This window comes from Megalobrama amblycephala, linkage group LG5 (assembly GCF_018812025.1).
Source record: "Megalobrama amblycephala isolate DHTTF-2021 linkage group LG5, ASM1881202v1, whole genome shotgun sequence".
In the NCBI taxonomy this organism is placed as follows: domain Eukaryota; kingdom Metazoa; phylum Chordata; class Actinopteri; order Cypriniformes; family Xenocyprididae; genus Megalobrama; species Megalobrama amblycephala.
Genome location: NC_063048.1, coordinates 24,845 through 47,040, shown reverse-complemented (window position 1 = coordinate 47,040; position 22,196 = coordinate 24,845). Strand labels below are relative to the sequence as shown.

General features: G+C 36.8%; 1 protein-coding gene across 2 annotated transcripts in view; it reads right to left on the bottom strand.

The window, feature by feature from the left end:
- Window positions 1-19,902, bottom strand: part of LOC125268252 (NACHT, LRR and PYD domains-containing protein 12-like) — a 66,990-nt gene extending 47,088 nt beyond the window's left edge. The window contains exons 1-6 of one of the 2 annotated variants that reach the window (XM_048190308.1): window positions 19,794-19,902; window positions 4,540-4,637; window positions 4,333-4,464; window positions 3,680-3,718; window positions 1,152-2,931; window positions 810-983 (exon numbers count right to left, since the gene is read on the bottom strand). In XM_048190308.1, the coding sequence (XP_048046265.1) occupies window positions 810-983; window positions 1,152-2,931; window positions 3,680-3,718; window positions 4,333-4,464; window positions 4,540-4,570 (2,156 nt within the window). In that variant the 5' untranslated portion in view covers window positions 4,571-4,637; window positions 19,794-19,902. The other variant, XM_048190307.1, reaches the window with a different exon arrangement.
- Window positions 19,903-22,196: the final 2,294 nt, after the last annotated feature.

Here is a 22,196-nt window from a genome sequence, read left to right as displayed (position 1 = left end):
ACAGTTCAGATCAATTAAATCTCAATGATCCGGTCACAGCGGTTCTCAAGTTATCAACACACTGAAACTGTCCTACTAAAATAAGGCAATTACTGGAAGTAATATGATCCTCGGAGCATGGTGTTCAGAGGATTTGACTGATGAAATGAAAATAAAGCTACTGTAATAATCAAATGCACAAGGAAAGGGAATGGGAAAATGCAAATGACAAACAGTAGAACAAATAAAATATAAGAAACATGAAATTGACAATGAAATTGTGCTTCACTTTTATATTTCACATCTATTTAAGAAATATTACAGAAATTAAAGGGATAGTTCACCCAAAAATGAAAATTCTGTCATCATTTACTCACCCTCAGGTTGTTCCAAACCTGTATAAATTTGTTTGTAACCAGGCTGCTTTGGGTCACCACTGACTTCCATAGTATGAAAAAAAAAAATACTATGGAAGCCAATGGTGGCCCAAAGCGTATTAAGTGTATTAATTCAGTGAATTAATTATAAATAAACTGATTGTTATTAAAGCTGAAAATAGTAACTTAAGTCACTTAAGACTATGTTTACATGAATATTCCTCAAGAGTGCAATATAACACTAAAGAGAACTGAATTTCAGATTGCATGCTGCCTGAGACAGGAGCCTTTTTCTGAAAACCAAAATCAGGTTTTCTGCCTTGTGTGCTTGGAGAAAACTCCACTGATACTTTCATACAACAATATAGACAGGAGAAAATATGTACTTATCATAGTTATGAAAACAGCTATTTGTCCACATTTTTGAACATAGAAAATGAGTGAATGTCAAACCTCAGTATGTTCAGTTTACATTCTGAACTCTTTAGTCCATCAGAAAGCAACTTCACTCCTGAATCCTTCAGGTGATTGCTGCTCAGGTTCAACTCTCTCAGATGGGATTTTGGTGATTGTAGAACTGAAGATACTGTTTCACAGCATGTTTCATCAAGACCACAGCCATCAAATCTGACGAAACAGAACGTTTAACCAGATTAATTTCTGATGTTCAGTGTTTCCCAACACATTGTACATAATCAGGACAGACAGATATTTCATTATTCAGGATTTTTACATTTAGTTATTTATTGATAGAACAAAACCTTTAATTAAACAGCGATCAGTGAAATTACTCACAAGGCTTTTCTGCAGCATTTCACAGCTGGAACGAGTCTCTTGTTGTCTGCCTGTGATGACGTAAACCTCTTTGGGTTGAACTCATCCAGCACCTCCTCTGACATCAGCAGTATGTAGGTCAGCACTGTGCACATTGAAGATGAGAGTTTTTTCCCTGGATGTTCATCTGAACTGATGTATCTCTGGATCTCTTCATATAATGAATGGTCCTTGAGCTCAAGTAAGCAGTAAAACAGGTTGACTGAAGCTTCATCTGAGATATTCTTGTTTTGTACTTGTTTAATGTGTTCAGTTGTTTTTGTGATGCTCTCTGTGGTGTCTTCAGTGTGTGGGATCAGGCCTTTGAGCAGGGTTTGACTGGATTCCAGTGAAATTCCCAGCAGAAACCGCAGGAACAAGTCCAGATGTCCTCTCTCGCTCTTCATGGCTTTATCAACAGCCTTCTTTAGTAGCTCCTGCAGTGTGATGTTTTCTTTTGGCATCTCAAAGAAAAACTGAATCTCCTGCATGTTCTTGCTCAGGTAGCAGAGGAACACATGCACTGCAGCGAGGAACTCTTGAACACTCAGATGCACAAAGCAGAAGACCTTTTTTTCACGAAATCCATCTTCCTTCTTAAAGATCTCGGCAATCATTCCTGTGAACTCAGTGTCTTTACTCATGTTAATACCACATTCTTCCAGATCTTCCTCATAGAACACAATGTTATCCTTCTTCAGCTGTTCAAACGCTAGCTTGGCTAACTTCAAAATCATTTCTTTATTTGAATGTAAGAGCTTTGCACATTCTCTTTCTTCTTGTTCATCATACTTCTGGTTCTTCATGTCTGTCTGTATCAGTAGGAAGTGACTGTACATTTCAGTGAGTGTTGTGCTGATGTTCTCAGTGTTGTTCTTGAGAATATCCTGAAGTACTGTGGCAGTGATCCAGCAGAACACAGGAATGTGACACATGATGTAGAGACTACGAGACATCTTAATGTGTGAGATGATTCTGGAGGCCTGAGTCCCATCTGTGATTCTCTTTCTGAAGTACTCCTCCTTCTGTTGGTCAGTGAATCCTTGCACCTCTGTGAACAAACCCACATACCGAGGAGGGATCCGATTGGCTGCTGCTGGTCGTGAGGTCACCCAGATGAGAGCTGATGGAAGCAGAATCCCTTTGACCAGACTTGTGAACAGCACATCTACAGATGATCTTTTCTCAGTGGAATTCAATGATCTACTGTTAAAATTCAAAGCCAGGCGACTCTCATCAAGTCCATCAAATATAAATGCTATCTTGCATTCCTTATATAATTTTGATTTCTCCAGGTCCTTCAGTTCAGGATAAAATTCCAGCAGAAGCTCATGGAGACTGAAATCTTCATTTGTCATCAAGTTAATGTCTCGGAATGGAAGCAGGAATACACAGTCAATAAAATCATTGGCTTTTCCTTCTGCCCAGTCCAGGATGAACTTGTGCACAGAGACAGTTTTTCCGATGCCAGCAACTCCCTTGGTCAGAACAATCTTTTTCTCATTTTTACCTCTTAGTAATGTAAATATATCATTGCATTTGATTGGTTTGTCCTGTGTTTTTTTATTCTTGAAAACATCATCAATCTTCATAATCTCATGTTCCTGATTGACATCTTTCATATCTCCCTCTGTGATGAACAGTTCTGTGTAAACATCATTGAGATGTGCTTCATTTTCTTTCTTGCCCTCAAATACACACTCTGCTTCCTCCTTCATGTTGGTCTTGTGAGATCCCAAGAATTTTTTCAGATTCAAATCCACTGTTATAAAAGATTTGTGTAAATAAATAAAACATATTTAATTTAAAAAAAGCTTTCACATCAGCAGGATCTGATCAGAATTCATTCAACATATAGTAATTAAATTACTGTTGAAAGTATTACAGCTCAAAGGGCTCAGATCTTCAATGGTCATTGCCAGTCACATCCGGTGGTTGACTAGAGTATTTGGTTATTGAAAAGGGTCAGGGGTGCTGTCTGGGTAGTTCTGGTGATACAGTACATCACCTCTCACAGTTAATCTTTGTTTCAATATTAATAATGATCCCAGCCTGATCCAACCAATGCATGACAGCGTTTAGATTTAAAAAGTCATAAATAATCTTACACTAACTCTGATTTATCAAGTGAAAATTGTGAAAAACATAGTTTTATAAGTTTTGTGTGTTCACAGACATTTAGGATAAAACACAGATTTTCTGTACATTAGGCCCCTGGGCAAGTGTCCTAATTCAAAATACATCTGACATGTTTAAATCACTTCTGAAACACTTTAAAAAGGCTAGTTCACACTGAACACTGACACTGCTCAATCATCAGATCACATTCCTGCTTAAACAATCCACAACCTGACAAACTGTAAATGAACATGTTTAGTTGATGAAAACAAACAAACCCACACTAACAGGGAAAACACTGACAAAACCTGCCGTTCATGTCTATTGGTGTTGGTCTATCAGTTGATGCAGTGTGATCTAACCTTAAGAGAATATGACTGTTAAGGCTGTACCTTGCTCTTCTGTGTGTTTCTCTGTGATATTCTGTGGTCCTGTGAGGAGAAAAGGAGGAAAATAAAAAATATATTTTTACACACAAAAGAACATGCCTGTGAACAATATGACTAAAATGAACTGTTAGATTTAGAGGCCTCTTACAGCCCTTTTATTCTCTTCCTGAGTGTAATATAAGTCACCATTCACTTCTTTTATGTTCAGTCACCATAGAGAATATGCATGAGTGAAGAAATGTCACATAGCCTCTTTTGTATTCAATATTATTTTCTTCTTATTTCTAGTCACCTTGTTTTTCTTTTTGCAAGGTTATATTCTATATTTGTTATTTCCAACTATGAAATAATTGCGTTAATGGTTTTATCTTTGGGTGTCACTTTTGTTCCTTGGAAAGTATACATTGTGTAAACTTCTCAATAAATCCTGAAGATTTGGGGCATGACTGTGTGTGATGATTCTTCCCACGGCCGCTGACCATCGATGACTGAGAGGGACTGAAAAGCAATCATACTTGGCTGAAGAGTAAGAGATTAAATTTTTACATGAACTTGAAAAAGGGTTCACAATCACTGAGCATTATTTCACTTATCAAGCTATTAACTGACAGCTACTAAGCAGTGTGTCTCAGTAATCACAGCTATAGTAATAGTACCTGCAGTGTTATAGTTGAAGGTCACTGGTCCTGTGATGGTGTTTCCAGTGAGTACAGAAGCATTTACAGCTGCTCCCGTCTGAGCATTCAGATCAACACTGACTCCAGTGAGAGCGCTGTTGCTCATCTTGACTGGAATAGAGACAGAGATTAATGACATTTCCTAAATGACAACTTTAACATTACTGATATTGTTTTCTTCATTACCTTCCTTGTGTTTCAGCTTGTCTTCTTCCATCTCATCTTGTGTGTCACAATGCTGATGCACAAGCAGATGCAAAACGGATGCAATCTTCCTTCACTGACTGTTGGACATGAAGAAAAAGAATTGCTCCACTGTTACCAGACACTTTCCAAAAATAAGGCACTAAATTCTATTTACTATATTAAAAGAGGCAAATAATTTTGGTACTCATCTACTCTCATGCACAACCTTTCCTTTTAACACTCTACAGACAGGCTCTCACCTGAGATTCTTGAGCAATGCCAAGTGTGTCATTCTCAAAACCAGTTAAAACACAATAAACACCATTAATACACACCCAGATTACAGACCTCTGATTAGCCATCTGTACATACGCATGTCTGGAATGTTTAATGGTAAACATGTTGAAGATTAGCAGACAGGCTGTCAGTTCATAGAGTTCACTTCCCTTCACGCCAGAATGTGTTTGCAATTGCATTAAGTTCAACTTGGCAAATTTTAGAAATGCCTGTAGCTGCAAGTCAACAAAGACTGCGAAGATGTTCATGCATTCAATGATATTCTCACATATCACCTATTGTTTGACAACCTGGTCACAAGCAAGTAACACTTCTCTCAAACCAATACCATCCCTATATAAAAAACAAACTATAAAATAGGAAATCCATCCAATCTATCATCACTGTCATATTAAAAAAAAAAAAAATACAGGGCTGTAAGTAGGGCTGCAACAAACGATTATTTTGATATTGATTAATCTAGCGATCGTTGGAATGATTAATCGACTAATCATCGATTATTACACTGATTAATCAGTATGCTTTGTTCGATTATTCAACTACAAATTAGTTAAAATATTGGATTATACTTTAACTAATAAATAAAACAAGGAAATCTCTTCAGCTTTTGAAAGTGTATTTTTTAATGAATTTGTGAAAAGAAATCTGTTAAAATGACTTGTACTGTTTTATTAAGTCTGGGAACTTTTTAATAAAGTAAAAAATATGCAATATGTGATATTGTGCATGAAAATATTGTGTGAAAATGTTCCTCTAAATTTCTTTTTTTTTTTTTTTTTTTTTTACAACTATCGAGTTTATGATCATTGAATGGCTTTCCTGAGGTAAATTGTGATATATTTGTTTTAATTTGTTTTATTTTTTTTTAATTTTACATTTTTTTTAAATTCTTTCTGTGGTAGAAACTCTGATTGAGTGATTACATTAGAGATGGATTCATTTCAGTAAGTTTTACTGTATCTTTCAGCATACTTTTGATGTTCATTCATGTTTATTTCGTGCTGTAATAGCAGAAAAGAAGAAGAGATAATAGATTAATGTGACGTGACCTGAGGCGCTACAGTGATCTGTCAAAAACGCAAAAACCACATGTATTGTTTGAATCACGTAGTAAAATTGACAATTTAAAAGCTGAGACTTTGTTTTATCAAAAGTAACCTGATCGGTCTCATCTGTCAATGCGTTTTTCTGTGTCCTCTTTGCTCTGCTATGTATCTTTCATTGCTTGAGAGAATGAATGTGTGGCTTGAAAACAGTGAGTCTGAATGAGAGTTGGTGGCCCTGCATGACAGTATTTTTTATAGTGATGTTAAATGTCATATTTGTTATGTTTTATACTATGTTAAACGCCCACATTCTACGGGTTCGACTTTGTTTGCACTATGCACTCTGAAGCACCATGTCTTCTATTGTATTCAATCCGGGAGAGCTGTATTACAGGTCAAACCGTGTTATTGCAGGCCCTTAAATAGGTCATACGAGATCAAAAGACTATTCAACAACAAAAATATTTGTTGACAATTTTTTATTGTCGACATTGTCGATAATGTCGACTAATCGTTTCAGCCCTACTTTTTATTACCTTTTTGGCTGAGATTAAGCCTACCATTAGAGTGTGCTGATGAGTATGCGGGATAGTATCGATAACATCAGAATAGTTCATTTAGTCAATAGTTCAATAGTCAGAAATGTTAATTCTGTATGCGCTTGAAAACAATTAAAAAATGTTAGACCAAAAATCGTAGGGCAAATAGGGCAAAACCAAAATAAATGAGCTAATGTCCCCTCCGCCATCTTGCACCTATCACACTGAGAAGAAATGGAGGGAAATATTTTGTTCAATCTACTTTTGGAGTAATGAATGTGATGCATAACTTTGAACTGGATTAATTTATATCTTGAATTTACAGAACAGCTCTTTATTCTCGACAGGCCTTCTTTCCAGATCTCATCAGACACGTCGTTGTTCACGTCAGTAGACCAGGCTGTTTTAAGGTGTTTAGTGCATATAGGTGTTGCAAAAGCATGAGTAAAATGAGATACCAAATGTCTAGTTTCAGGATTAGAAGATAAAAGTTCATGAATAATGTGGTTTTCAGATTTATTTATAAAGTGTGGAATTTTTCTCTTAAAATAATTTCTAATTTGCAAATAATGGAAGTAGTGAGACTGTGGGAGTACAAATGTATTTTTAAGTTGCAAAAAGGATGCAAATACATTTTCTATATAGAGATCTCCTTTAACAGCATAAACCTTTTTTTCTCCATCCTGAAAAAGCTCCATCAATCCAAGAAGGCTCAAACGAAGAAGAATTGCATAATATTGGTGTATTGATTGAGACTTTTGGTTGTTTATAAAATTTTTTGTTCCGATTCAAAATCTTCAAAGACTTTCTCAACACAAAATTACTGCTGCCTAATTTACAGATAGATTTACACTCTGTAAAAAGTAAAGTTGGGAGAGAAGACTCTGGCACTGACATAGCCTCTGCACGAACCCATAGAGGAGAAGTCTCAGGTAGCATGCCATCCAGAATACCCCTTTGCCAGAAAGTGAGAGCCCTGGCATTTGCTGCCCAGTAATAATGCTTAAAATTGGGAAGCCCAAGGCCTCCACAATTATTAGGTTTTTGCAAGTGGGCTTTTGCTATGTGAGGCGTTTTACAGTTCCATACAAATGAAAGAATAACTGAATCAAGTTGCTTAAAGGATTAGTTCACTTTTAAATAAACTTTTGCTGATAATTTACTCACCCCCATGTCATCCACGATGTTCATGTCCTTCTTTCTTCAGTCAAAAAGAAATTAAGGTTTTTGATGAAAACTAACAGGATTTTTCTCCTTATAATGGGCTTCAATGGGCACCAGACGGTTCAAGGTCCAAATGACAGTTTCAGTGCAGCTTCAAAGGGCTTTAAATGATACCAGATGATGTCTCAATCAGCTCCCTAGTTCAGTAGTCAGGGCACTGATAAGGGAATCAGCCACATTCACTTTCATGATATACTGATTCACGACCTAGGGAACTAGGGAGCTGATTGAGACACAGGGTTAGTATTTGCACGTTCAACTCGTAAACACCGACTTTGTACTTCCGCCTATGTCAAGCATGACCTTTTCAACGTAATTGCGTATTACGTGACGTCACGGACACGCATCCGAGAACAGAGCTAGGCCAACATTTGTGCTTCTAAAACTTAAACCTTTTTTTTTTTTTTTTTTTTTTAAATGACCGATCATTTCACTAGATAAGACTCTTATTCCTCATCTGGTATCGTTTAAAGCCCTTTGAAGCTGCACTGAAACTGTAATTTGGACCTTGAACCATCTGGTGCCCATTGAAGCCCATTATATGGAGAAAAATCCTGGAATGTTTTCATCAAAAACCTTAATTTCTTTTCGACTGAAGAAAGAAGGACATGGACATCTTGGATGACATGGGGGTGAGTAAATTATCAGCAAAAGTTTATTTAAGTGAACTAATCCATTAAAGGTGCCCTAGAACGTTCTTTCACAAGATGTCATGTAGAATCATGTAGAACTACTGAACAAGTGTCTATAGGACTTTACCTGATCTCTGATCAGTTGTATATATTTGTAGATCATTTTAATTAGACATTAGAATAATTAAAATGAATAATGGTAGTTATTAAGTGCTCTTATTGGCCAGCTTAGCTTGAGCCATGGAACAAAGAAAACAAGCCCTGAAAAAAATAAATAAATAAATAAAAAAACACATATTATACAGACACTCTATATGTAATCTTATTAGATGGTTAGTTAATTGCATTTAATTGATTTTACTTTCAGTAAAACTTTTGCAATACATTTGTTAAAGGGTATTTTTAATGCATGTTTGGCCTGAGTTTTGTTGCATTTACACTGTTCTGAACACTAGGGGTCACTGTGGAGACAGGTGGCAGATTGTTTCGAAGCCTCGACACATCACGGCACATTTGATTCAACTGCTTCAGTGTTTCACGAAGCCTCGACCTGCCCATCACTACCATTTAGTATAGAATTATACTCATACTTTAATTTTAAGATTTCATTATAATCAGACTTTGAGAGTGACACTCTATATGCTTGTTCGAGTATTGGCAATGTTTCCTCTATTTTCCGAAGCCTACTATTTAAAGCTTGTTTTTTAGACAACTCAAATGATATGGCCTTGCATTACGACTTTAACAGTATCCCACAAAATTGAATCTGAAACCTCTCTAATGTCGTTAGTTGCAAAAAACATTTTTCCAGTTAAATATGAAATAAAAGTTGAATCTTTGATTAGAATTGGGTTGAAACGCCACAAGTAATTTCATTTTAGCAAAACACTTTCAATTTGGAACGTAACTGAGCTATGATCAGATATTAATATATTATGATATTTATTAGGGCTGGCCGATGTATCGCATGCGATTGTCACGCGCATTTCGTCAGTAAAGCCGGTTCCCTGATTACCGCTAAATCGCCATCACCTGCTTTCAAATTGAGCGGCATTTAATAGACAGAGCCGTAGATCACTGACAAGCTACACAATATCGCGTTCATTATCGAAGCCGATTCATCTGCGATAATGAACGCGATATTGCGTAGCTTGTCAGTGAACTACGGCTCTGTCTATTAAATGCCGCTCCATTTGAAAGTGGTAATCTTTGATTTAGTGGTAATCAGGGAACCGGCTTTACTGACGAAATGCACGTGACAATCGCATGCGATATATCGTGCAGCCCTAATATTTAGTATTTACTAATATTGAAAAACAATTCAGATGTAACCAAAAAGTAGTCTTTTCTAGGGAATAATTCCTATCTGTCAGATGCTGAAGCCTCCAAATGTCAACCATATTTCTAGATTTGATTAGGTTGTTAAGTGTTTGTATGGAAGTAAGTGTAGGTGGTGGTTTTGACGATAGTCTATCCATATAATGATCTAAGTAACAGTTGAAATCTCCGCCTACTACTGCACTTAAAGAGTTTGCATCAGGATGTCAGGGTTTGGTGAGGAAGGAGCGATGACTCAATTGCAGGGAAGAGAGGGTTTTTATTAATAATAAAAAATAAAACAAAAAAACACAACAAAAACTACCCCGAGGGGGAAAACTGGCTTGGCTTGGCTTAGCTTGGCTTGAGAAAACACGAGGGAAAATACGACAACAAACCAGCACAGGACTGCAAACTCAAGGAGAATAAATAGGAGAGCAAACAAGGCAGGTAATGAGGGAGGACAGGTGGGCCAAATCAACCAATAATGAGGTAACAAGATGGGCAGGGTCAATGCAATAGATATGAGAGCACATGGCACAAAGAAACACATGACAAGCCTTGTGCTCACACCAAACATAACAAAAACACAAGCACATGACCAACATGTGCTTACACAAAACGAGACATGAACACGCAGCTAATGAGAACTCATAAAACATAACACAAGAACACGCAGCCAGCGAGCACACTCAGACTGCACGCTCACACAGAACACGACATGAGAGCACACGGCAGATGTAAATAAACCGTGTGCTACACAGAACATGACAACACAAGAGCATCACAAAACACGAGACGAGAGCACACGGCAAGCGACACACAAACTGGCTTACAATAAAGACAAAAAGAGTGCGATCAACCAGCACAAAACCGAAACCACTAGACGCGAGGCCAGTGACGTGAGTGATGAAGCTTCAGCTGCGAGGCGCACGAGTCTCTCACGAGAGCTCCGGAACATAAAAGGAGGAGCGACGACCGTGAAGGAAGAGAGAGGACCAGGCCTGGACTTTGTTTTACGCTTTTTTATGTTTATTTTACTTTCGTTTTGTATTTGTTTATTTTATATTAAAGTTATGTTTAACGTTATGTTTATACAAACTGTGTTAAGTCACAGTTAGACCCAGTTAATTGCTGTTGGTGCTTAGTTTCTGCAGGAAATAACTGCAGTTATCCTCCTCTACTTAACCCTCAGGGGTCTGAGGATTTTTGGGACTGGAGAAGTTTTGAAGCCCTGCATTTGTGCTTTTTTCAGTGTCATAAACATATTAATGGAAAAAGTGTCATCCTGTATTCAGCACAAAACCAATAATATGTGAGGAACATGTATGTACATGTTTGTGTTTTTGAAGGAATAACGTTTACGTGGTTAGAAAACACAAAAAACTTAAGTCACTGAAATAAAGCCAAAAATATATATATTAAATCTTTGTTCACAAGCCTGGGTATTGGAGTGACGTGAGTTTTTGCTTCAAAATGAGGTAAAAATTATGCTGCCTGCTTGTTCATATAAAACAATAGAGAGATTTAAATTTTCTAAAAATCTTCAGAAACACGTATGCGTGGAGGCGGAATCATCATGAATAATGGGTGATTCTCACCTGAGAAGACAAAAGAATCCATAATAATGACCTAAAATGACTTGCATATTAATGAGGCCTCTCAGGTAGGCGGAAAAAAACCCTCTGGATCAGATTCAAATCTCATCATGGTGTAAATCAAACATACGAAAAACAGAACTGTGAAATATTATTACATAAAAAAGTATTCTATTATATTCTTTAAAATATAATGATTTCTGTGATGCAAAGCGACAATTATGACCGTGCATTTCATATAGCCTTTTAGCTTAAAAGATGCGCATTTGGAGAAATAGAGGACCAGTTCGTCAATTTTCTATACAGAAGAGTAATATTTATTCAGGATTTATTGTCATTACTATGAGTGCTGGATACTGTCAATTCATACTTGCAGCCGGAGGGCTCTTTTTTATGTTGAGCACTAAAGAAGAATAGGCAATCCAGGAAATAACCGAACTAACAGAGGCCAGAGATCGTTAACTATGGCTATTCAAAACACTTTTCAAGACAGTATACACGATTGAGATGATGTACATGTATTGACTGCAGTGGGCGTGGCCGCATTAGCGGATTATACACGGACTTCTGACATGGCTCTCTTTTCATACAGATTACATAAACAGAGAATATTTGTTTTCGATTTGACTTGCAGTTAAAACCTGACATTTCAATGTATTTTTTAGACATAAGTCTAATTTTTTTGTGATTAGTATTCATAAGTTACAGTTCATTTTCTGAGAACTATCAGATTGGAGTTCGTTCAGAGGGAGACGAGAGTCACGCATCATGTTAGTTTTCTTTATTTTACAAAAAGCACAACATTGTGTTTTTACTCTGAGTGTACACAAATAAAAGAAGATATTCCACAGATTAAAATGGTGTATAACTCTTAATTGTATGTGCAACATTGACAGAGTATTTTGAGTCTCTTTCATACTGGTTAGAAAAAAAACGGCGGTGGTATCGCCGGCGATACCCTCAGACCTCAGAGTGTTAATGGTTTACATGGTGGCCATAGCTGCTTACCATATACCTTTGGGTGGTATGTCTCTAGACCCTCTTAAAACATGTTTCCTCTGGGGCACTTTGAGGCTTAGGCCTGCAGTATGCACAAGGGTACTGGCATGGGATTTGGCTGTGGTGATCCAGGGCCTTTCCATTGCTCCACTTTGAGCCTCTTGAGGAGGTTCCAATCAAGTTTCTTTGACTTTGAAGATGTTGTTTCTCCTTGCTATTACTTCTCTTAAAAGAATAGGAGATTTACAAGCTCTGTCGGTTGCCCTGTCATGCTTGGAATTTGTGCCTTGTATGGTAAAAGCCTTTCTTCATCCCATACCAGATTAAATTCACTAATGTGGCTAGATCTATTGTGCTGCAAGCCGGGGATCCAGACCAGGAACGGAACAATCTGCTGTGCCCAGCGTAAGACGGAACAGTTGTTCATTTGTTTTGAGTCTCTTAGCAAGGGGTCCCCAGAATCCATGCAGAAGATGTGTAAGTGAATAGTTGAGGCTATATCACTTGCTTATGATTCGGCCGGACAACTTTCCCCTATGTCAGTTCAAGCCCACTATGCTAGAAGAATGGTGGCCTCTAAAGCTCTTCTCTCCAAAGTATCTTTGCAAGATGTTTGTGATGCGGCAAGCTGGTCCTCACCGCACACATTCGTGAGGTTCTATGACCTTGACCTGAGCTCCACTCCTGGGGCCTGGGTGCTTTCTTTGTAGTGGTGACGAGTCACACTAGACAGACATTGGTCACTATGGCTGCGTTGCTATAAACATTCCCACAGCGTCATTCTCAACGCAACACAAGTTCCCTTGAAAGGGAACATCTCAGTTATGACTGTAATCTTAGTTCCCTGAAGAGGGAACGAAACGTTGCATTGCCCTGCCATACTTCCGGCATGCCTGTCAGCGACTACTTCAGACTTTTTGAAGATAGCGTTTCACTGTTTGAGCATGCTTTATAGTTTCCTGGTCCTCTCTTTCAGAAACAGCCTTGACTTACCCTGCTTTCTCAGGTTTGACATGCCTCCCATTCTGAAATGGGCCCTTGGACTTAAATCATGTTTATCAGGCATTTTGGGAGACACAAGTGAATAGCGAAAGAAATTATATATCAACATTCCTATTAATTATTAGATATTATTATGAAAATGTTGCCAATTATTACACCCATTATTACACTTCTTTTTTTGATGGACAGCAGTGGTCCTAGAGGCAAAGTTGCTCAGAGTGAGAAGTTCTACCATGTGGTAGGAATGTAGTGGGTGTACGCGAAAAATCGCGTAAGACACGATGCTTTACGCATGTGAAAAACACGATGGCGCCCCCGGTGGCTAATTTCTTTAGAATTTCCCACAGGCCTCTAGGGCTGCGAGTCAAACAGGCCCAGCGAGTTTCGTTCTGATCGGCCTCCATTAACCTGGTCTGATTGATGCTCAAACTTCAGTGGCCGATGGCATGTTTTTCGAGATGCATCAATGTCCTCATAGACAGTTGTGGCCCCTCGGACGAAGACACTGCACAACAATTTTCAAGTCACTTCGACTAATGGTGAAGTAGTCATAGCTGCTTTCATGTTTTTTTTCCCAAGTGGCCAGTTGTCACATCCTTTTTCAATTTTTTTCTGATAACTAATAACAATCAGACTCCAGAGAATCTCGCTGTACTGGTTTAGGTCAAAAACCTAGGACTAGTTCGCAAAAGTCATTTTTTCAAAAAATCCAAAAAATACCCGAAAACTTTGAGCCAAGGATTCCAATGATATAACACACTTGAGCCTAGGCCTAACGGCTCAGGAGTTATGAGCCATTTCATACTTTTGACCGCTGTAGCGCCCCCGTCAGGCCGATCGAGCGAGCCTTGTTGACATTGTAGACAGTGTGAGTACTACCATCCCTCAAAGTTTCAAGTCTCTATGACTTATGGTTTGGTCTGCCTGATCACTTTTAGGGGAGAATGCTGATCCTTGGAAAATTTAACAATTACAATAGGGTTTCAGTGCTATGCACTTGAACCCCTAAAAATGCACAATACACAATCTTCCAGCCAGTGGTGAAGTCAGAATGTACATATAATTGTCCTAAATCATTGTACTTTAATGGTAAACTATGTGAGTGACGCTGTGGCACAGCATGATTTTGAACAGCTGGAGTCATATTTGGGTGCTGCGGATGGTGTACCTACAGCCATTCAAATCAATGTTGAACTGTAAAGACATGGTACTGCACAGCGCTTCTCTCAGTATGTGACCCTCTTTACGCTTTGTTTTGCTAATGTTTGAGGCACATTTTAGGGAAAGTAGTGATTGCATGCAAAGTGACAGAATATAATTTATGAATCATAAATGGTAGATTTTCACATGTTAATATCTGTAAAATAAGTAGATTTGCCAAGTTTGTTTAAATTAACAGTTGCAGAAATGAGTAGACCCTTCATTAAATTCAACAAATCTGCAATATTCTACAACCTATTCTGGAAATGTTGGGATGTTTTTTTTGTATGATTATTTTTATTCACAATAGAACATAGATAACTGTTTAAACTGAGAAATTTTATACTTTTATCCACTAAATGAGCTCATTTCAAATTTGATGCCTGCTACAGGCAGATGCCAACTAAAGCTTTATCATGCAAAAAGGAAGCCATATGTGAACATGGTTTTGAAAAGAAGAGGAGATGCTACACCATGGTAAACATGCCCCCATCACAACTATTCTGAGACCTGTAGCAGGCATCACATTTGACATGAGCTCATTTTGTGCATAAAATTGTAAAATTTCTCAGTTTAAACATTTGTTATTTTATCTATATTCTATTGTGAATAAAATATTTGCTTGTGTGATTTGAAAGTGTTTTAGTTTATTTGATTCAAATTTAAAAATCATCCCAACTTTTCCGGAATTTGGGTTGTAGTACTTAAAGGGTTAGTTCACCCAAAAATTAAAATTCTGTAATTAATTACTCAACCTCATGTCGTTGCAAACCTGTATGACGTTCATCTTCAGAATACAAATTAAGATGTTTTTGATGAAATCTGAGAGGCTTATTATCTCCCATAGAAAGCAACGTAATTACTGAAAACCCAAAACTATCTCAAAAAATTCATTCAAGGTCCAGAGTAGTAAAAACTTCATTAAAATAGTCAATGTGACTACAGTTGTCTCTCAACTTTCTCTTCACAATTCAACCTTAATGTTATGAAGCCACAAGCAGGGGCGGATCTAGAAGATTATTTATAGGGTGGCAAAGGGGTGGCATGAGGTCTATGAGGGGTGGCAACACCAAAGCAAGTGCCCATGCTTAGTTTTTGGAGATTTAAGGCCTGACATACACAATTGTGTACACAAACATTGCATTACCAGAAAGTAGTCCTCTATATACTGTTTAAAATTTAAAAATAAATAACAAGATTTCAATATCCATCATGACACCAAGTCAAGACACTATATGAAAAACATCAACAGTTTCTAAATGAGTCTGAGCTTGTATCGCTAAAGGAGATGAGCAGTTTTATTAATATTACTCAGACTACTTTGATGGTTTAAATCCCATGTTTTAGTGCAAGTTAAAGAGTAACAAAACAATTTTTGAGTTTTTGTTATTAACAGAGGTGGGAATGTCTGTGTGTGTTCACCCAGAACACCCTATCAACCATATACTCTAGCAACACCCCAGCAACTGCATAGCAAGAGCCTAGCAACCACCCAGAATCTCCTAGCAACCACCTAGCAACACTTTAGCAATCACCCAGAACATCTATATTCTGGCCTAACTGACCAAAGTTTTTACGTTTTTTAAACAAGACTTTAAGTTGGCTTTATGACAAGCCAGCATAAATTTGTCTTTCAAACATTTCAGGCTAGTTATTGTTTTTCTTGATTGCTAATGCACAATTCATGAAACAATTCAACATTTTCTCACAACTAAACACAATCTCAAAATACACCAACTTGTACAAACCTCAAACTTCCAGGTCAAAATAAAATGTTCTAGTCAAAAACTTATTCTTTTCTGACAAAATCAAACTTTGGCATCAGATGACACACAAAACTTAACAAATACACAGACTACTGCACTGCCCAGTGAACACTAGTGAGATCAATTCATTTAACACTGTAACAAAAATACCTCTTACTGGGACTCAGGAATTATTTTTCAGCTCAATGTCTACTACACCATACAAAAATACATTTACAGATGCAGATACAGTGAATACAGCAATGAACTTTTGGAAGGACTTTTTTCTTTTTTCATTTTACTATTATAAATTGATCTTGCAGTAGACGAAAAGCATGAGAAAAATAAGAATGAACTTGGTATGCCACACAATACAGTATACTGTCAATTGCAGTAAAAGTAAATTCAGCATCCTCTGCACATTTGGCCAAATTTCATTACAGTATACTATAGCAGTGCATTGGTCTTCTGACACTAGACTAAACCCCTGTAAATTATTCATTCAGCTCTCTCTCAGATTTTGACTGGTGTGTCATCAGTTTTGCTACCAAATGTTGTCATTGTTAAACATTTTAAAAAAAGGCCTTTGTTTTGAGAACTGGACGAATGGTTTGAGAAACTGGGTTTACAATCACTTATAAGTGATTAACTTATAAGTCACGTTAGCAATCGAGAAAAGCTAAAATACATTTAGATTCTTACCTAACCCTGCTATTAGTTTCTGTGATCGGGATCTTCTTATTGATTTCATGTTACTGTTTCGTGGGATGACAAAAAGAATGTATCCATGATGTCTCAAACCACACAATAAACAGCTCAACATCTCGATAACTGGACTTTTTCATGTCTAAAGGCACAGAAGACGAGTGAGGGCCGAAGACAAAACACTCACGTCAAACGTATAACAGAATAACCCAAGAATAACTCAAAAGAGAGAGAAAAAACAACAAAATACAACACACATGGGACATAACAATACTTATATTGTAATAAATAAGGTTGTTATTTTAGATATCAGTGAAATTTAACAATTCTCGATTCCATTTGAGACCTAAAACTACTAATATAAATGTCACAGATTATTAAAGACAAGTAAACAGTCATTAATAAAAAGAACAAATAATTAAACTACAAGCAATAGCACAAATAAATGAACTCAACAGAACAAAGAAACAAATGAAATAATCAGTGTGTTTTTCAGGAAGGTCTAACAGTAGAAACTGAACAATCAAATGTAAAATACTGCATATAATCTTCACGGTACAAAATGAATAAAGGTTCATCCGCATTAAAGCTACAAAAGCGTTATTCAGTGAAGAGCAGGAGTGATTTTCTCTTTGTCTTTTGTAGTTTGATCAACATTAAAGGGTCAAAGATGAAAAAAATGTGTTGTCCGAAGGCCATTAATTTAACATAAAAAGATAAATATGTGTAAATATAATATTAAATCACTTAACTCTTACCCTTCTTTAGAGCCAGAACTATTTGTGTTGCAAACTAATAAATTAAGGGAGTAATTGAGCTCTAAAGTGTCAAAATGTCATTCAGTGTAAAGGCTCCGGTATACTTCAAACAAACTTCTTTTTTGTTCTTCGTTTAGGGGTAAAACGAAGTTGGAAATGCGTGACCAGCGATATACTGTAAACGAACATCTGACGCCGCCCACACTGCTGAGAGCGACGGTTAGATGAATATGTAAATATGTGCTGTGCACTTTCTTCTCTCAACAAAAATAAACACAACAAAATAGCAAGCATTTATTATAGAAAGCATAAGAAAAGCGTCTGATCGTAACAGCATGGGTATGTTAGCACGGGCTCTGCAAATTAGCACTCCAGTCATGTCACATCTTCATTTATTCAATGGATTGCTTAAAATCAAGCAGCTTTACAGTATCAAACATGAAAAACAGTGTCAGTGCCTCATTTTTACAAGCACAACTTCATTTTGTTCTATAAAGCGGCTGTCCAGTGTGTTCATGTTTTCACCCGCGGAGCTCTTACCTCAACAATCTCTACAGATCAAATGCGTCAGAGACGTGTTCCACGCGAGTGAAGGCGGAGCCTCAGCGCACACGTCCTGTTACGTTATCGTCACTGACCAATGGTAGTACGAAGGTGTTTTTGGTGCTGGAACAAACTTTTCCTGAAAGTTTGCTTTGGCAAGCCGTTTCGAACTTCCAAAAAGAACACAAAACGAACTTCGTTTTGGCCTGATTTTGTTCGAAATGACGTCACATCAGTTCGTTCTTCGATTTCGTTTGAAGTACCGGGGCCTTTAAGGTGAACTGATGGACTATTTTAGTTAATATAATATTACATTAAACTTGATTATGAATTATATTAGCTAATATCTGCTTCATATTTGGGGCACTTGAGTCTGTACGAGTTTGGGAGTGTTGGTTTACCTTTTAAACTTTGATTAAGTGTTATAACCTACTACTGATGGACTATTAATAACATTAATGGATGAAATCATATTCTGTTCCAGTGTCATAACTATCAGATTTTCATTTTTTAGTTATTATCAGAGGAGAAAGGATGTCAATCCTGATCATCCACCAATCCACACAAGCACACAATCTGATGCTGAAACACCTGATGTGAAAGGACCTGTCGTGATGTTACTTTGAGAAAGATATCAATGTTTTGTGATGATTTCAAGGAGGTTTTTTGGCACGATGTTTCTGAATGTTTTGTAATAGCTTTGTTTGCAATGTTCAATGCTGGTTTAATCCTACATACATGAATGAAATTGAACCTCTTGCATCAGATAGAAAATCCATGTTCTTTATGTGTGTGGATCCTGCATGGATCATCTCTCACATTTCTAAACATCTTCTCCAGTTTTTACACAGTTTTATAACTTCAACAGCTAAAGAAAAACACTATTGCTGCTACTAATAACAGTTCATAGGATCAGTGCTGTTATTGCTGAAGGACTCACATTTACAGTAATCAGTATTTTTAGGATTATCGTTATCTTTTTATCGCCCACACAACATTATTTATCGTCTCTTCAGAGGTCAAGTTACATCACCTAAATATAGCTTCAGAAAATATCTTTACGGTTTTGATATAATCTGGATAAAGATTAGAAAAGTGAAGAAGCAGATCCCGTATTATGTTCCTTCATTTCCGGCGTCATCCATTCACGAGCGTCAGTGTTGTTGTCAGTGAACAAGAGTGTGTCACGATCATATAAACACACAGAACAGCATCATATAACAACATGACACGATATTAAATTAAGCTGATAACTGAACTTACCGTCAAACTCACTGATGTTCGTTCAGCACCGACACTAATTCAAGCTCCAATCAAAACGAAACAGAAACAAACATCTCTCAGTGAAGACCTGAGGGCTGTTTCATAAAAGATGCTAAGAAAAGCGAGGATTAAACTCCAAAACCTGACTTGAATTAACCTAACAAATGAGTTTGGGCTAAAACGGTTTCATAAAAGGTAATTGAAGTTCACGCAGTCCCGCTAATTCGATCCAGGTTCACCTAGTCAAGATAATGTCGCGTGCACGCTTTTCTTAAGCAGCCCTAGAGGTCGATCATGGATCAAATCGATCCACCATAGGAAACGGCATACATTTTGTGCTATTTTATGCATTTGAGACATGATGTTTTCCTTAGTGCATAACTTACTTTTCACAAGTTTATTCTCCATCTGTAAATGTTAGAAAGTAATGCAAATATTTCCATTTTGAGGCTAAACTTCACATTGAACGAGCGCTGTTGCGCGCATGCGCGCTAAACAGACGGGACGCAATAGAAGCGCAGTAATTCTAAAATATACATTTCGCTAAAATATTTGATGTTGGACATTAAATGTGCCTTATGTACACTTTCAAACCTACAAGTAAATGTATTTTTATGATAGTAACTGTAAATGGACTATTGTAATGGGGTAAATCAATATACTTTGGGACAATTACTGAGTTTAGATTCATCTTACCAATTAAAATTTAGTCTGTGCATATTAATTTTAATTTTTAACCATAAAGAGTACTACTGTCAAACAAAACCAGAGAGAAATGTATTCATATATTTTATAACAATCTAATTAAATATTGGGCACAAAACATTTAGCCAGTAAGAAAGGAAAACCTATATATATATATATATATATATATATATATATATATATATATATATATATATATATATATATAAAATTCAGGTTGATTAGGACACTTTTTCCCAGTCTTTTCAATAGCAAAAAGTGTCCTAATCAACCTGAATTCCATATATATATATGAGACCAGAGTATAGATTAAATATGGGCCTTGGAAAAGGCTAGCTGACTTTATTGTGCTTTGACTACAGTGGGTAGTTTCAGTGTGGACAACAACCATGCATGCCACTTCAGCAGGCTGCATCTTACTCTGTCACTCTTCTCATAGCTTTTGCTGGCTCTGAAACACTCACTTGGTATTTCTCCTGCTCTTTGTCTAGCAAAAAAATCACTCATCACTTAATGAAAGCTTACAAATGAAGGCCTGATTGTTTCAGGGGCCTTGTCAAAGGTTTATTGATTTTGAATTTCTGTGTTACTTTTGCTATATTTTCACACTTAAAACAATGATTTGGTAATCCTCTTGTATTCTTCTGTGCTAAGAAATAAGTCTCCTGACAGTTCTCTCCCAAGTGCTTCCATTGTTGTCAGCATTAAGTCTGAGAATGATTCAGTGGGCTATATAACACTTAATTTTTAAGAAATTACTTCTCTTTAAATGTTTTGTTTCTCATCATACTTACCTTTTAATAAAATATTAAAATAATAAAAATGTCTTAATGTAAAAACTTAACACCAATATATGTTTTTATTTAGCACAATTTAGTAAATGTGTGTATTATATATATATATATATATATATATATATATATATATATATATATATATATACACGCATAATAATATACACATAATACACACACACACACACACACTATATATATATATATATATATATATATATATATATGTTAATAAAGTCAAATAATTGTATGTGAGAGAGTCAGTTGTAATATCATTGCGTTCCTATTGGTCAGTGTTAGAGGAGCTCAGCTTAGCCTGGTTGTTAGCCTGCTCCGGAGCAGGCTAGCTGCAAAGTGTAAATCTCCATAGTAACTTAATGTAGATTAATTTAGCCTCCCTTCATGCAACCGAGTCAGGGCTAAATTCAGCCAGGATAACTGGAAAATCCCAGCTTAATCCCTTATCTTGCTTTTGTGCAATACCCCCCTGAACCGGAGCTTGATTCGTTTAGACATGACCACGTGATCTGTGATGTCAGAAGCAGTGTTGCCAAGTCCCCGGTTTTCCCGCGGAATTGGGCTGCTTATCACTGTTGCCGCGGGTTGAAACGAACCCAAAAAACATGATATTTAGCCCCTGGAATTTTACCAGGGGAACCCCGCTATAAACGGGATTTTAACTCCTGAGTGCGATTTACCGGGAGACCTCCCTAAAACGCCATTGGGCTGGTTTTGTTGTGAAAACCTGGCAACCCTAGTCCGAAGTTTCGTTTTTGCACACAACCACGTACCTGCTTCATATTCTGTTTCAATAGGCTTGTTTGAGATGCTCCTATGTTGCTATATGAAAATAAACATAATGAACAAGACACCCAAAGTACTTGTCATTTATTTCCATTCAAAAGATGTGTGTATCACTCATTTCAACTTTAATTACAGACATGTTTTTTATATATATTTTTTATAAATGACAACAATCACATAACCCACAGAGAGATCACACTGTCAGAGAGTTTGGGAATATTCGCACATTATGTTTACACATAAAAATATGGTTTTAGAGTTTTAAAATCAAACATTTAAAAAAAAGAGATCAATACATCACGGGTACAGTGGAGGCTATGGGCCAGGACAGTATCATGTTATTAACTTAATTCAGACTCACTTTATGTGATTAATTAGTGTAATGGATCCTTCGGGCAGTTGTGGCCTAATGGTTGGTGAGGTTAGAATGGTAACCTGAAGGTTGTGGGTTTGATTCTCAATACCAGCAGGAAATGACTGAGGTGC